Genomic DNA, 18,117 nt, shown 5'->3' on the forward strand with positions numbered 1-18,117 from the left:
CAGGAGATGTGATGCTCATGGTCCGTGGACCACACTTTAAATAGCAAGGCCCAAGTTTTAACTCTTCATGTGAAAACCTTGGCAATTACCAAGTAAGTCTATCACCCTTGTAGTTATATTTAAAAATCCATCATAAAATTTAAAGAAAAATCACCAGGTATTTTTTGTAAATATGAAGACAAAGTTTGTCTAGGGGTAATAAGAAGAGCAGCAATTATTATTATTGTGATTACAGATTATTGAGTGCTGCTCACTTGGCATGCTACTAGGTTAGCAGTAATAACGGCAATAAATATGTTTTCTTCTATTCCTTACAACTACTGGGTGAAGTAAATATCGCTTCCCTGTCTTACAAAGGCAGAGGTTAAGTAACTTACTCAATGCCGCATAGCCAGTACAAGGGAGACATTTGTGATCCCAGTCCGGATCTTTCTTACTTTAAAGCCACTATACTCTAAAAAAAAAGCATAGTCAAAAGAAGAAAATAGAAAGTTGATAGAAGTGCAGAATCATAAGAGTAGAAATTGTGATGTTCTGTGGAATAGAAATGGCTGAATCTCCTAGGGACAAAAATTCACAGCAGAAGCTGCACAAGGTGCCCTTATCAAATAGCCCTGTCAAATAATGCTTTTAAATGTGTCCAGTAGACGCACGTGAACCAAAACAAGGAGAGGGACTGACACTGATCTGATTCTGTACTTTGAAGAGAGAGGAAGGCACAGCAGTAATTACTTTTCAGTCTTTTATATGTTTATATATATTTATGATATATGTTTATATATTTATAAATATGTGTGACAATATTATGAACGTGAAGAGAGAAGTGATGACTCAACATCATGACATTTTAGCAAGCTTTGTATATCACCTAGGAAAAGGAATTGCATGGATATAGTCACTGAGGGAGTTACAGATCTAAGCACCCAAAGTGTGGACCAGAGTCATGTTCTTAGGATTATTCACTCTGAATGCACGATGAGTTTCCTTCTTGAATTTCTCATAGTTCTAATGTAATCATAAAATGGTGATTTCGAAAAAAGTACACTAGAAAATACCCCCCCCCAAAAAAGCAAAAACTGGTTTGGATACAACTCTTTTTAGGTAAACATGTCATGAGATAGGAAGTGACATTGAAAGCTTGCTCCGTTACGTAGATATACGCTGGCTTAGCTGAACCAGGGTGGTTATCAGAAATTTTAAATTGAGTAGTGAGTTGTATTCCTTCACAGGGAAAATACATCACAACTAGGAATAAATATCTGTATGTGGTGAATTGCTTCCTTGTCCACCCCAGTGCTAAAGAGGGCCTCACAAATTTGGCTTATTTAGCAAATACCTTTTTGGGGCTAAACACTGAATCAACAACTATGTGGCAAAACTGAATGCTTTCACTAAACGTGACAAGATGGCTGCAATTATAATGAAGTTTCATTGTTAGATAAGGAGTTGATTGTGGGTGCTATGAGTCACTTGAGACTCAGTTCCTTTACATGTGATAAAAATTACAGTGTTAGTGGTGAAATGAAAAACCAAGCCATTAGTCTTCTTTCTTCACTGAGTAAGCCTTTGTGTAGATCCCTGAGATGAGAAGATTCTACCCAACGGATACAAAAACTTTACAAGCCACCCTATAAGACGTGAAATGTTCTCTCAGCAAGAAGATACTGATGGAAATCTTCAGCATCTGTAGCCTGAAAACATTGTACCACACCAACTTTTTGACAACATTATGAACATTATGAACCTTGAGAGAGCTGTCACTTAAGGAGTGCTTACTGTATGTACAAAGAATTGTTCCAAGTATCTTACATGTTCAATCCATTTAATCTTTACAGTAGTAATGATGTACTGATGTGTTCTATTATTATCAACAATTATCTGCAGATGAGGAAACGGGGACACAAAGAGGTTAAATGACTAATCAAAGGTCATCCAATTGATGGCAGAGGCAATATTTGGACACAGACAGCCTGACTCCAGAGCTCGTATAGTCACCATACTGTACTGCCACTTGGGGGTGGGGATGGAGGATAGTGCCATTTGTATATTTGTGAGTTTGAGTTCTAAAAATATTCTTACAGCAAGAGTTAGATGAGAAAACGCTAATTTTGGTGTGCAGAGTCAGTTCTTTTCCAATTCAGCCTAATTTTCCAAAATTGATTAGCTCACGACAGCAACATCTTGACCATTAAGAAAAATGTAGGAACATTCTTTTTTTTTCCAAAGTTAGGAAATATAAAACAACTGTTCTTGTATTTATACTTGAATATATCAAAATGCCAAGCAATTTTTATATGGATTTTTAAGATAAAATATGAGCGGGCAAGGAAGCATGTGGCAGCAGGCCATTCAGGCTCCAGTTCTCTGGGCTTCTTGGATATGAGCGTACCGCCATCCTCCATGAGGGATACGTTGGGAAAGGATGAGGAGCACTGTTCAAACTTGACAGTGTGCCTTAGAGCTCTAAGAATTATATGTAAAAAGATCCAATCTCTGCCTGTGGAAAATAGCTATTTTTAATAATCAGAGGAATCTTTCACATTTACCATCATCAATACTCAATATTTATTGTGCATCTACTATTGACAGAAAACATTGCTAGATTTCAGGAAAATCAACATATATGAGATACACTTTTTTTCTCTCTACTTCCCTTAAGAGTTTTACAGTCCTACTGGGAAACAATATACAAACAAAAAAGATGAAGACCACTATTAGTCAATGCTCAAGGATTGACAATATGATCTACAAGAGTGTTGATCAAAACAGGAATTCCCCATCTCCCGCCCAAATGCATTTTTTTTCTTTTTTTTTTTGGTGAGGAAGATCAGCCCTGTGCTAACATCTGCCAATCCTCCTCTGTTTTTTGTTGAGGAAGACTGGCCCTGGGCTAACATCCATGCCCATCTTCCTCCACTTTCTATGGGACGCCGCCACAGCGTGGCTTGCCAAGTGGTGCGTCGGTGCGCGCCTGGGATCCGAACCTGTGGACCCTGGCCCGCAACAGCGGAGCACGCGCACTTAACCACTTGCGCCACCAGGCAGGCCCCTCAAATGAGTTTTGAAGAGAGTAGTTAGCTTGGGCAGCCCATTTCAAGAACAATAACCTTAGAACTAAGAGAACTAAGATTTTCTCAGTCTAAACCATCCATGTAAACTTGAAGCCACTGTAAATCACCTTTTATAAAGAGTTGTTCAGCCTTGGCTTGAATGCTCAAGAATTGTTGGCTTGATGCTAACCAGGTAAATTAAGGTCTCATCTGAGTGTCAGACAGACTTTCCACATATGGAAGCAAGAGTCTCTCAACTGCTTCTATTCATCAATCATCTTGTAACATTTGGGATCTTACAAAGCAGATCTATATATTCTCTTCTACATGGCATCACTGCAAGTATTAGAAAACTATGATTCTGATTATCTGAGTCTTCTCTTCTTTAGAGCAAAAACTTTTGTTCTAAAAGTAGTATTCTTATGAGATATCTTTGAGGTTTTTTATTAACTCTCCTCCTTCTAGTCTTCTGAACATATTTCAATTTCTTTCTTAAATTGTGGTGACCAGAATTGAATGTAACTGTTTAACCAGCCCAGAGAAGATCTTTCATCAGCCTGTTTTAGAAAACATGCTTCTAGTAATGCATTCTAAATTTCCATTAACTATTTTGTTTACATTGTACTGTTGATTAATACTGAATTTATTGTCTAGTAGATTGCCTAGAATTGCCTAGAACTACCCTCCTGTTAGGCTATGTTTCCCCCATCCTAGTTTTATGCAGTTTTTTTAGGTCCAAATTCATTTCCTTATATTTATCCTTTTAAGTTTTATCTTGTTTTATTTTGTTCATTGCTCAAACTGTATAGATGGGTTTTCTTTAATTGACATATAACACTGTATAAGTTTAAGGTGTACAATGGGTTGGTTTGATATATCTATATATTGCAATATGATTACCACTGTAGTGTTAGCTAACAACTCCATCACATCACATAATTATCATTTCTTTTTTGTGGTGAGAATATTTAAGCTCTAGTCTCTTAGCAACTTTGAAGTATATAATACATTATTGTTAACTATAATCACAATGCTGTGCATTAGATCCCCAGAACTTATTTATCTTCTAACTGGAAGTTTGTACCCTTTGACCAACATCTCCCCATTTCCCCCACCCCTCAGCACCTGGTAACCACCATTATACTCTCTGTTTCTATGAGTTCAGCTTTTTTAGATTCCATATACAAGTGAGATCATACAGTATTTGTCTTTTTCTGTCTGACTTATCTCACTTAGCATAATGCCCTCAAGGTCCATCTATGTTATCGCAAATGACAGAATTTCCTTCTTTCTCATGACTGAATAATATTCCATTGTATACATACACCACATCTTCTTTATCCATTCATCCATTGACAGACACTTTGGTGGTTTCCATATCTTAGGTATTGTGAATAATGCTACAATAAACATGGGAGTGCAGGTATCTTTTCTATACCTGTTTTCATTTCCTTTGGACATATGCCCAGAAGTGGGATTGCTGGATCATATGGTAGTTCCTTTTTTTATTTTTTTGAGGAACTTCCATACTGTTTTCCATAGTGGCTGAACCAATTTACATCCCCACCAACAGTGCACAGTGTTGTCTTTTCTCCACCTCCTCAACAATACTTGTTATTTCTTTTTGTTAATAGCCTTTCTAACAGATGTGAGGTGATATCTCATTGTGGTTTTGATTTGCATTTCCATGATGATGACTGTTGTGGACCATCTTTCCACGTACCTCTTGGCCATTTGAATGTCTTCTTTGGAAAACTGTCTATTCAGTTCCTCTGCCGATTCTTTAATCAGATTGTTGTTTTTTGTTATTGAGTTGTATGAGTTCTTTATATGTTTTGGAAATTAACCCTTTTTCAGATATATAGTTTGCAAATATTTTCTCTTTTTCTGTAGGTTGGCTTTTCATTTTGCTGATTGTTTCTTTTGCTGTGCAGAAGCTTTTTGGTTGGATGTAGTCCCACTTGTTGATGTTTGCTTTTGTTGTATAAAGATGGTTTTGATCATTGCATCTGATCCTGGAAAAGGGGAAGAAGCAACGTGGAGTAAAACTGTGTACCGCAGGAGGAGAGATCAGAATTTTCTCCTCGTTTCTTGGAATATACAAGTAATGAACAACAGAGGAAAGCTCTCTCTGATCACGACCTCAGATTTATGGGTTTTCCTTGTTAATAAATTTGCCTAAGCTTTGAAGAGAAAATGATGATGCTGGAGGATTAATCTTTATTCCATAACTGCTTTCCCAGCACCTCACTATAAGAACTAAATGAAGTGTTTTCAAGGGGGGCCAGTGTGAGCAGGGCAGTCTGGGATGCCACTGCACATGATCCCAGCCCTGCTCCCCCCCGGCTCATGGGCCCTTCTGGGGCTGCACAGCTCAGAAAAGTCTGAGGACTCAATTTGGTACACAGGTAGGTACTTCTTTGCAAAGGAGAAACCAATTTCCCCAGCCTCATTCTCCTCTACCCCCTGGAATTAAATGGTTTCTTGACAGTCTTTCTCCCTAGGGAGTTAGAGAGGAGGAAAAAAGAATTGGCCTCTGTATATTCAAAAGTGTTTGGGAATGTCAGTCCCTGGTTATGCATCATTTTGCAAAACTTTTTTTTCTTCTTTCATTTATGACATTAAGAAAATTTGTTTTGCTTAAAACTAGGATTGGCAAACTCTAGAAAAGAAAAATAGAACAGTTATGCAGATTTTCCCTTCTGTATTTACAGATAAACCCCAGGAAATTCCCTTTAGCACCACTGTTTTTACAGTGGCAAACAGGAAGTAGATGCAAATAAGGCTTCCAGGATGTGACCATCCAATACCCAAGGGCATGCCACCCTTGCGCCATGCTTATTCCCCCACCGACAGATTTAGGAAAGTGCTTCCTAGGCACTGTCGCCAAGTAGCCTTCTCAGATAGTTTTTCTTCCTCCAGCTCTGTGTGTCTAATTCTTTGGACAGTGCAGCTATGTAGCAAAATGTGATAGCAGATTGTTTTTCTTTATACATAGTTGTATGCCAGGCAGCCTAGGAAAAGTTTAGACTCCAAACAGTTGAGATGCTGACTGCTAGTGTTCTGGGACATATATAGATCAGTCAGAAAAATAGAAGCGACCTGCTCCAAATGGTGTGGGAATCTACACAAAAGAAATCAGTAAGCAGTAATTTTTTTCCAGAAGGAAAATGTTTATTGCACAACACACACAATTACCTCAGAAAAGCACAAAGAAGGCATTCACCTGTGATTTTTTTCCTAGATAGCCAAAAAGCTTAGAAAACAGTGAAAGATCCTAAAAATGGAACAAATAATATTAGAACTTTTTTATGCTGATTTTAAACCACAACATTTCTAGAGGTTGTCTGAATAAATGCACAGCCAAGATGGCATTTCCCTCTGAATTTTTCAAAATTGAACGTTTGACAGTGAGAAAATTAACGGATTCAATTCTCAAGAAAGTTATTGAATCTTTCTGCAAATTTTGGGGATATAGATAAGGACCTCTGTTGGGTATAAAGCTCTATGGTATTTATGTTTGTGTGCGTGTGTGTTTCTGAAGAAAAAAATTATATATAGATAAGTACAAAATATAATAAAACAAATACTCCTGTGCTCAACACCCCAATTAAACAAATATTAATATTTTGTTTTGGCTTCAGACCTTTTTTAAAGAAATGATCAGATAAAGTTAAAATCCTTTCTTCTCTAATCACATTCCTATCATTATCCCCCAGTAACATCCAAAGTCATGGATCTAGCTCATGCTTTTATAACTTTGCTGTATATATTATCCAGAAAAAAAAAGTGACATTGTTTTGTATACTTATGAAAATTATATTAGTAGTAGAGGCTATATTTAATATTTTGCAGCTGTTTTTTCCATTCAACATTGTTTTGCGATCTGCCCAAGTTGATTCATGTAAATCTAAGTTATTCATTTTAAGTGCTGTTTTATGTCATCATGTAATATCACCATTTTTATTCATTCCTGAAAAGAAGAAAATATGGGTTGTTTCCAGTTTAAGATATTAAAAATGCTGTAATTGATGTCTTCATATGCATATGAGAAAGTTTCTCCAATGAATAAATATGAAAATGGAATTTGTCATAGGTTATGTATATTGTTAACTACATTTTTTTTTTATTTTTTTTGGTGAAGAAGATTTGGCCCTGAGCTCACATCTGTTGCCAATCTTCCTCTGTTTGCTGAGGAAGATTGGCCCTGAGCTAACATCTGTGCCCATCTTCCTCTATTTTTTGTATGTGGGATGCTGCCACAGCATGGCTTGATGAGTGGTGTCTAGGTCCGAGCCCAGGATCTGGGCCGGCGAACCCCGGGCCCGTGAAGCAGAGCGCGTGAACTTAACCACTACACCACCAGTTATGTAGTCAGTATTGTTCTTCAAAATGATTGTTTGAGAGATTTTCGTTTACCCAAGTCCTCTCCCAAAACTGGTGTTGTGTAACCCTTTAACTGTGAGACATTTAGATGTGGAATAATTTTTTTATTTGGAATTTTCCTGATTACTAGTTTTGAGCACCTATTCATCTAATTTGGGGCATTTATATTTTCCTCTTCTATAAACTACTTGCACATTCCTTTGCCCATTTTTCTGTTAGGTAGTTTGTATTTTTAAACTGTGATGTTTTACCTATATATTATAGATAATGAGCCCTTGTATCTTCCAGTCTGGTTCTCATTTTTATTTATGTTCTCCTTATTTGTTCAAAGGTTTTTGATAAATTAGACTATATCGAAAATAATCTTTTCCTTTTTGGCTTGGTCTTGTAAAAAAGCCTTTTCCTGCCCTGAAGCCATAAAAACATGCTTCTATAATTTCTTCTCATAGTTTTATAATTCGTTTGTAACACCAGTCTTTAATTCATCTGGAGTTTATTTTTGTGTGTGTTTTAGGAATTATGCCTTTCTTTCTTTGATAGATTCCAATTAGTTATTGATAGTCTACTAGAAATATATAGGTTGCTTGTTTTTGTTTTTTTGTGAGGAAGATCAACCCTGAGCTAACATCCAATGCCAATCCTCCTTGTTTTGCCGAGGAAGATTGGCCCTGGGCTAACATCCCTGCCCATCTTCCTTTACTTTATATGGGATGCCGCCACAGCATGGCTTGACAAGTGGTGCGTAGGTGCACGCCTGGGATCAGAACCTGCGAACCCTGGGTCGCCAAAGTGGAGTGCACACTCTTAACAGCCATGCCACTGGGCCGGCTCCCAAAATATGTGGGTTTTTGAAGCTTGACTTGGTATCCTTCTTGAACCGTCTGTAATAATGTTGTTGAATCTCTTGGTCTTTCTTTGTAGACAATCATATCACATGTAAATAGTAAAATTTGTGTTTTCCTTTCCAATATTTATTTACTTTTTCTTATTTTATTACATTGGCTAGGAAATTAATAATTTTGAACGTTGGGTGTGATAGACTTCATTGTCTTTTTCTTGTCATTAATGAGATTGCTTGTAAAATTCACCATTCAGCAAATATTTTTGTGTACCTACTTTGTGCCAGGCATTGTTACAACAATGAACAAAACAGACAAAAATCTCCACCTTCATGGAACTTGTTTTCTAGTTAGTTAGACAGACAAATGCATAAAACCTGTAGACCCATGATGTTACGTAGTACGGAGACAAATTAAATAGGAAAGGGTGAGAGGTCATGCGGGAGTAGAGTGAGGGAGTTGTGATTTAATAAGGTAGCAGGGAAGGTTTCACTGAGATTGTAACATGTGAGTAAAGACTTGAAGGAGTTGAAGCCTAAGTGTGCAACAGCAAGTGCAAAGGCCCTGACAACATGATTGTACCAGGCGTAGTTGAGGCGCAGCAAGGAGGCCACTGTGGTTAAACAGCGTGAGTGAGGAGGAAAGGAAGGGAGATGCATTCAGAGAAGTGGTGAAGGACCAGTTTGAAAAACGTTGGCTTTTACTTTCAGTAAAAGTGGGAAGCCACTGGAAGATTTTGAGTGGATTTGGGTGGAAGATTCTCTGCTGAAATCATCTGACTTATGTTTTAAAAGACTCAGTTTGGCTATTGTGCTGAGAATAGAATGGAATAGAATAGGAACAGGAAGCCATAAGAAGTGGAAGAAACGGAGGGCAGTGGAGGAGACCAGTTGAGGGGACTCACATTTGCTGATCTGCTGATGTGCGTCTGAATGAAATAGAGGAGTTGAGGATGACTCCAAAGTTTTTTTGGTCGGAATAATTAGAAAGATGAGACTTTTCATTTACTGCAAGTGGGAAAACTGTGGAAGGAACGGGTTTTGGGGGGAAGATAAGAAGGTCAGATTAGAACATATTATATTTGAGTGCCAAGTTGAGAAAACCGAGTGGAGATGCCAAGTAGGTGGTTGGACAGATGAGTCCTGAATTCAGAGAAATCATCTTAACTGGACATGTATCTTTGGGGATCTTGAACAGAAAACTGGTTGGTCCAATAAAAGTCTCAATGGGCTCATCAAAGAAATGACGGATTTCTTTTGTGTGTGTGTGTGTGAGGAAGATCAGCCCTGAGCTAACATCTGCCAATCCTCCTCTTTTTTGCTGAGGAAGACTGGCCTTGAGCTAACATCCGTGCCCATCTTCCTCCACTTTATGTGAGATGCCGCCACAGCATGGCTTGACAAGTGGTGTGTCAGTGCATGCCCGGGATCCGAACCCAGGCCGCCAGCAGAGGAGAGCATGCACTTAACTGCTACGCCACAGTGCCGGCCCCGAAATGACGGATTTCTAAGAATAGAGCACCATGGCCATCCAAAATTTGGACATGAGGGAGATAAAAAGGAAATAACAAAATAGACTGAGATGAAGTGACCAGTAAGATAGAAAGCAAACCGGTGAGTGTGGTGCCAGGAAGGCAAGAGAAGAATGTGTTTCAAAGAGGATGGAGTGATCACTGTGTCAGATGCTGCTGATGGGCCCAGAAGATTAGGATAAAATGATTCTTAGATTGAACAATATGGGGACATTGTAATGTTTACCAAAAAAAAAAAAAAATGTTAGTAGAGGAGTAGGGCAACTGTCCCATTTTCCTAATTTATGTAGTCTTCCATTTATTTCTGCCAGCCCTGGTGGTCTAGAGATTAAGATTCAGTGCTCTCACCACCATGGCCTGGGTTCATTTCCCGGTCAGGGAACCCCACCACCTGTCTGTCGGTTGTCATACTGTGGCAGCTGCGTGTTGCTGTGATGCTGAAAGCTATGCCACCAGGATTTCAAATACCAGCAGGGTCACCCGTGGTGGGCAGGTTTCAGCAGAGCTTCCAGACTAAGACAGACTAGGAAGAAGGACCTGGCCACCCACTTCTGAAAAAACTGACCATGAAAACCCTGTCAACAGCAGTGGAGCATTGTCTGATACTGTGCCAGAAGGTGAGAGGTTGGCGCAAAAAGACCAGGCAAGGTTCCACTCTGCTGGACACAGAGTCTCTAGGAGTTGCAATCGACTCTATGGCACTAACGACAAAAATTTACTTCTAGACTATTTCTAAACAAAGAAACATGGGGTTTTATTTTGGCCAGTCATTAATTAAGTTCAGCATCATATTTTATCAATTTCAATAATTTAATTTCAGTAATTTTAATTTTATTATCTTTAATTTAATTTAATTTCAGTATCGATTTAATTGCTTTTTATATTCCACTCCTTCCCTCTGATTTTGTTTTCTTCTGTCTGAAGTAGATTCCAGTAAGAGTTTGAGTTTTTATGTTAGAAATAATCTTCACTCTTGAATTTTTGTTTAGCTAAATATAAAATTGTAGGGAGATAGTTTTCTCCCTCAGCACTTGAAAAACATTATTCATTGTCCTTTGTCTTCTGGCATATGATCTTGCTCATGCAAAGTCTACTGTCAGTACATGTTACTCCTCTGTAGGTAATTCAACTTTTTTCTTTATCTTGGACTTCTGTGGTTTTATTATACTGTGCATAAGCATGGATTTACTTTTGTTTCTATTTTATTAATCCTGCTCAGCATGTGGTGTACTCTTTCAATGTGAGGCTTTGTATTGTTTTGTTTTCTTCCAGTTCTGGAAAGTTCTCAGCCAACTTCCCTGACAATCTGTTAATTCTCTCTTTATGATGAAAATCCTGTTGGACACATATTGGAGCCTGTCTGTGTTACTGTTGTCCTTGTCTTAATTTTCCTCCTCCCTTTTATCTTTTTATCTCTTTTTGCTGAATTCTGGGTCCATTCTTTGGCGCTATCACTTACTCTCTTTGGGGTTGCTTGTGGAAGAGGTTATTCTTTCTGAATCTTTTTAATGTCTATGTGTTTTGTTTTTACATTTCCATTCTTCCTTCTGTCTATTCTTGTTTTATATTTGCCTAGATTGTTTTTATAATTTCTTGTTCTCTTATATGAATAGTTTTCTTTCCTTTATCACATTTTTTATCTTAAGCATATGCTTATTAAACTAATTGTAGGTGATTCTGTTATTTTCATTTGATCAGGAGTATATGCATCTCCTGATTGTTGAGTCAGCTGTCTGTTTTTTAGTGTTAATTTGGATTTTTTGCTTTCAGGCAGTGCTCTGAGTGAGAGGTGTACTCTTCACTCTCACTTACTTTTCATAATGGAATGTTTTTCATTTGTCTCCACTAGTCCCTCAAGACCCTCAGTCCCAAAGTAGCTCTTTCATCAGCATCTCAGGATTCCCTCCCATCCACCAATAATTTTGGACATGTCCATGACCCAGTCACCAAACCCAGCCACTGTGGGCTCCTTGGCCTACCTCGGTCTGGATGGCTTTCTCTGCATCCTCTCTCTCCTGCAGCTAGGTATCATTGAATGGTACACATGGCTTTTTAAGCATCCTGTTATGCATGGTGGAACCACAGCCCCTGATTTTATGCAGATAGCCTGGAATCTGGTCTCCCACTACCATAGTGGAGCATTTTATACGTCCCTGAAGTATGAGGCCTTTGTACTTTTCTGTTCCCTTCCCTGAATTACAAAATGGCTATGGTTTGAGCCCCCATTTACCAACCATTGTGGTTTTCTGGTCCATTTCTGGTCTAAAGAGATGTTTATCTTGTTTTCAAGAATACAGTGTGTTTTTTAAAGTATCTATCATTGTATTCAGAAGTGAAAATATAATTTTTTTATAATCTAGCATTGTTTTAGTCACCCTTTTTCTTACAATATGCTGTCATTCCAAATATACCTCATAAGTAACTCATGCATACAGTAGGCACTCTGTAAATATTGTGATTTATTAATTAGATATTTTTTAGAATGACTAAAAATCCTTATGTGAAATCCCAGTTGGGAAGTGCATAATCCCACTGTAGACAAAATGTATTACTTTACAATAAAAATTTTTATAAGAATTTACCCCAAAGAGGAACACTTTCAATTTGCAAATTAAAAATTCAAAGCAAGATAAAACACAATACTAACATATTTAGACAATGATCCCTGGATGGATAATGCTTACAGTCCAAGGGCCACCTGCACCCTGCGGCCTAAGACCATCTGACATTCAGTTAAGAACATCACTATATACCTGATAACCTCTTAACTGGAAATGTTGCAAGAGTATATAAGAAATAGCCTCTGAAAATTTTTAAACTGCTTTCCTTACATGAACACAGGAAAAAAATTTTTTGTTTTTTTAAATTATATGAACTTTTTTTTTTAATAATTATTTATTTATTTATTTTTCCCCCAAAGCCCCAGTAGATAGTTGTATGTCATAGCTGCACATCCTTCCAGTTGCTGTATGTGGGACGCAGCCTCAGCATGGCCGGAGAAGCGGTGCATCAGTGCGCGCCCGGGATCCGAACCCCGGGCCGCCAGCAGTGAAGCGTGCGCACCCAACCGCTAAGCCACGGGGCCGGCCCAGGAAAAAAATTTTAATACATGTTTTATTCTCCAATTTAAAAAAAAATCAGGACCGGCCCCGTGGCTTAGCAGTTAAGTGCACGCACTCCACTACTGGCGGCCCGGGTTCGGATCCCGGGCGCGCACCGACGCGCCGCTTCTCCGGCCATGCTGTGGCCGCGTCCCACGTACAGCGACTGGAAGGATGTGCAGCTATGACATACAACTATCTACTGGGGCTTTGGGGGAAAAAAATAAATAAATAAAATTATTTAAAAAAAAGTTTAAAGAAAATCAGTGCTTGAAAATATAATTTTTAAAGCAGGAGCTCACAATACCAAAATAACCCAAAATATTTTATATTTTTAATAAGTATTGCTCTCAGTCACACATATGACAGTATGTATATGATTTACATACATCACCTATTTACAAAAAACATCATTCAGTAGAATTCATTCCTTTTTCTAAGAAGTCATGCTAAAGTTGATATTATTCTACTAAAACAAAACTTTATTTTTTATCCTCAACAAAGTCCTAGATCAAGATGGGTCTTGTAAATAGGTGACAAATCATTTGGCCTGATTTGTAAGGTCACAGGTGGGGCATCCTGTACCCCAATATTTTTCTAATCTGCCATGATATATAAATTCCATCAAATTTCCCTGGATTTGATGACTTTTTATCTTTCCACAATTATCTACTAAATGAAAATAAATTTGGGGTGTGGAGGAAAGGGAGGTGGTGCCTTTGCAACATTGAGACCTAACAGAGAATAAGGCACTTTGCCAATATTGTCAAGATTAGGCCCCTGGAGGGTGACTCAGAAGTGCCAATAAGGAGATTGAGTGTTTTAAACGGAGGTGAGAGAACACCAAAAGCAAACTTGATCTTCCTCACCATGTTATGTATAGTTAGAAACCTTGCAATATGATTTGTAAAGCTCAATTAACCTTACTGTAAACAACAGCGGAGAAGCGAGTCGTATACACCTGTTAGAATCATTTAAAGGTGTTCACTAAGGAGAGCAGATGAAATCATCCTTGAGTAAAGAAGGAAGTTAAAAATAAATTTCCAAACCTTATCATATTTGCCTTACCAACCGGTTTTGATTACATGGCAACATTGTCACTATAATTTCATGCAGCAGAGAACGGTGGAAGTTTGTCCCCCAAGTTTTAGGATTTCTCCTAAAAAATTTTCTGGAGAATTTTTAATTTGACTGCTAAAGCTTATTTGTTTTTATCTTTTCTTAAATTATCTTCCCCGCCCCCCTTTAATTAAATTATGCTTCCTTCAACATAGGCAACTTATCTCGATTGTAATTTTTTCATACCTTATGTTTTCTCTCTTCTCTCAGCCAGTTGGGTACTGAAGTAGCTGAAATGCGAAAAAGGCAGCAGCCACAAAATGAGGGAACACCTGCTGTGTCTCAGGCGCCTGGAAACCAGAGGCCCAACAACACATGTTGCTTCTGTTGGTGCTGTTGTTGCAGCTGCTCCTGGTATGTCCTGTTATCTTTACGATACCACACCTGAGCTAGGTAATAACTGGACTGAGCGTGCATGTCAGTTCTTGGGATCACAGAAACTTCTCATTCTGTCTTTTTGCTTTTTCCTTTACAAGTAGGAATTATTGGAGACCCTCATTGGTTTCATGCAACCATTTCCATAAGCTAAATATAATATGTCCTCAGAATCTACATTTAAATTCCTAGTAAGATGAAGAATGAAAAATTATTTTATATCATGTTTTTCTTCATCCGTGCTTCTTAAATATATGGGTAAAAATAACATTATGGTTATATATTTAGTTAACAATACACAATATTCTCCAACGTTATAGAAGGTGCAAGAACGTTAAGTACTGTATGTAGTATCTGGTGAAAGTGTTTCAGTTATGTGCTGTTTCATAGGGTGTTGATCATTCACTCACAGAGCCAGAAACCTGTGAGTCGGGGGGGCAACCTCAGCCACAGACTCCTGACAAAGGACAGAGAAAGAAGTACCACAGACTCATGTCCACAGATCTAAAAGGCCAGGGGCAACGATGGATATGAAGGTCAAGTCAGTTAGTTAAAAACTCTGAACTTAGAGCCAGAGAATCTGCTTTCCATTACGATTTTATCACTGACAGGCTCTGTGACATCATACAAAGTTGTAATCTCTGTTTTGTGGTTTTCTTATTGGCAAAATGAGGAAGAGTTAAGCAAGTTGATTTCCAAGGTCCCATCTAATGCTAAATGTCCATGAAAACCTGTTCTAGTTCCAAATTCCCAAAGTGTCTTCAACTAAGAAAATCAGTAAGACCTAGAGTCCTAAGATTCATGCAGATGAGATTCCTCAGGGGAATGCTGGACTCAAGGGAACTTTCCATAGAACTGTAAGTTTCGAGGTCTTTTAAGATCCAATTCACAAGCGGATCTTCCAGATTAGCCGTGGTCTTCTGGATCTCCCTGACCTATTTCTATATCCTCAAGAAGGTCTCAAAAGCTTGAGTAATCTTCTTGTGCATGATCTTTATTATTTTCCAGCATCCGTTGAGGTTATTGTTATGATATGGTGGCATAATGTTCTATCGGTTGTGGCCAAAGTAGAAGATGAAATGTGTTATGCTACAGTGGTAGCCTTGGTGTTGAAGAAGCTCTGACTCCTCTAGAAAACTTTATTTCCAGAAAACCCTCAGATATTATTGTAATTTGGAAGGTTTATAGTGGTTTCTATCAGTATCAAAATTGCTTCACAGATGATGATTCTTTGTTAGGGAAAGTCATATATGATTCCTTTTCTTTCATTCTTAAGCCTTAACTATTTCAGGTGGAGGAAATAGAGTTCTGGAGGAGGGCAATATTTTAATAAAATTGTGTAATTATTTTTTCTGTATCTTTTTTCCTAAAGAGATCCTCTAGCTCTGGTCTTAATCCGTGAAATACAGTGTAGTGACTTAATATGGTAGTTCTGAAGTCAGTCTGCCTGGGTTCAAGTCTTGTCCCCATTCCTCACTATCTGTTTGACCTTCAACAAGTTACTTAGTGTCCTCAGGTTCCTCATCTGTCAAATGACAGTAATAAGAATCCCTACCTCATAAGGTTGTTGTAAACATTAAGTGAAATAAAACACATATGAGCTGAGAACAATGTCTGACACATAGTGTGCATTTAATAAAAGTTATCTCACTGGGATATGGAACACTTCATATCGGAAAAATAAGATCTCTTTAAAGATGAGTTGGCTTGAAATGATGTACATTTAAAAAAAAATGATCAGCATGTGGATATAATACAAAAAATTACCTTGGGAAGAAAAGATATTTTATTTTAAGTTCCATATAAAACGTTGCAAATGCATCGTTACATAGTGTTGAAGATTATACGTCTATTTCTCATTTGCACTCTGCCATGTTCCAGTAATCAGTATATGATTTTATTTACCTGCCAAAACTTGTTTCTGATTTGCTTCAGGATTAAAACAGTAAAAGAGAGAGAGTACTGAAGTTCTGTTGCACTTCAAATAGATATTCGCTGTCAAATAGAATTTAGTGGAATTTGCTTTTATCTGTCATACAGATATTTAGTGAGACTTGCTTTTATTAATTCTTAAAGTGCACAGTAAACAACAAAGCATTCAATGTGAGCTCCTGAGCATCGGATTGTCACAGAACACAGACTATGGATCAAGAATAAAACAGCTTTTGGAAGCTGTATTAACTCTCCACACCTCTAGGGTGACACGTATTTGGACCCCAGACCCGTGGTGCAATGGATGAGTGCTCTATTAGTTCTAGACTAGAGTATCCTTGTCAAGAACTGTGTTTGTTAGCAATGAGTCATGGATACCTGAGTCTAGGCCATAAAATACACAGTCTATAAATTTACAAGTCTTCTGTAAATGACAAATGATAGGTAATTTCTCATGTGAACAACTTGATGAAAAAAATGAAAGTTAGATTGTCTTGAAGTGTGGATTTTAATTGCGACTATGTTATCTCATTGCAAATGAAAATGTCCTTTCCACGTGCCGTTTTAAAATATCATTATTTTTGTTCTTTGAGCTTAGGAAAAAAGTTATAAAGGCTTATAAGAGTGAAAACAAAAAAAAAAAAAGAAAGAAAGAAGTGTTCTTCAGATTTTCCAGGCTAGGTCAAAGGAGCAGAACAAAAAGAAACACTAAAAAATGCAATTTAGGGACTAAAAAAAAAGTTAGAAGTCAAAATATGACCTGTCATTCGTGAATAGGAGCTGTTGTCAAGTAGTTGATTTTACCTCCTTTTAAGGAAATAGAGTGTTAGGAAAATACATTTCTGTATCTAACAATAAATATGAATACATCACCCTAGCCTCACATGTTATGGGTTTTTTTAAACAATATAGTATTTCCCTCAGATTTGCATTTCTTATTCGCATTTTGTTGTCAGCTCTCCCCTCATTTTTAAATTTATTCTTGTCTTTATAAAAGTACCACTATGATTTATTCAGGGGGATGATATAGAGAGTAAGTACATAGCTGCTGAATATTTCCACAGTTTCCTTCAAAAATCTGAACAGTTAGGATTTACTTCACAGTGACTTATTAAGCAGATCTGTTCTCTGTTCCTGTCAAGGAACCACTTCCTTCCCCAGATCAGTCTCTCTCTATCTCCCTTTTCTCCCCATAGCCCTCCTCTTCAAGACGAGAAAACAAGGGAATGAGGTTTAGACCATTTAAACTGTCTTACGTAAATGAGTCATGGATGTCTGAGTCTGGGCCGTAAAATGGACAGTCTATAAACATGCAAATCCTTCTATATGTGGGACTAGGCTGTTCCTGACGAGGAGAAGAGAGAGTTTTGTCAAGACCACTTGTCTAGAGGTTCAGAGTTGCCAACAGCCAACTTAACGTTCCTATTACATCAGGATTCAAACAGAATGACCTGCCTCCTCAGGTAGTTAACTCTCTTCCCTTTTCTTTATGAGAAGGAAACCTTTGCAAGATGTGGGCTCCTCATGAAACTGCTGTCTCTGAGACAGCGTGAATCAGTGAGGTCTTTCAGATGCTCACACGAGACAACATGTGTGAAAGTACATTCGTTGCAAACTAGAAAGTGCTGTGTGCTCACAGAAATGAAGTGCCTCAAAAACGAGATAGAAAGGTAGAGCTTCCAAAATTTATTTCAAGCTAATTTTCAAATTGTCTCACGAACCCTCTCCTAACATCAGAGGTTATAGTAAAATAACCCAGATTTTTGTTTTTTTCAAATAAAATC

The 18,117-nt window shown here is 37.8% G+C and overlaps 1 protein-coding gene across 2 annotated transcripts in view; it reads left to right on the forward strand.

The window, feature by feature from the left end:
- Positions 1-18,117, forward strand: part of RGS17 (regulator of G protein signaling 17) — a 107,169-nt gene that overhangs the window by 64,005 nt on the left and 25,047 nt on the right. For both annotated transcript variants that reach the window (XM_014795490.2, XM_087425123.1), the window contains one exon: positions 14,237-14,380. In XM_014795490.2, coding sequence (XP_014650976.1) covers positions 14,237-14,380 — 144 coding nt within the window. The remainder of the gene's footprint in view (positions 1-14,236; positions 14,381-18,117) is intronic.

Source organism: Ceratotherium simum, chromosome 38 (genome assembly GCF_057802395.1).
Source record: "Ceratotherium simum simum isolate JZ-2026a chromosome 38, ASM5780239v1, whole genome shotgun sequence".
Classification (NCBI taxonomy): Eukaryota; Metazoa; Chordata; class Mammalia; order Perissodactyla; family Rhinocerotidae; genus Ceratotherium; species Ceratotherium simum.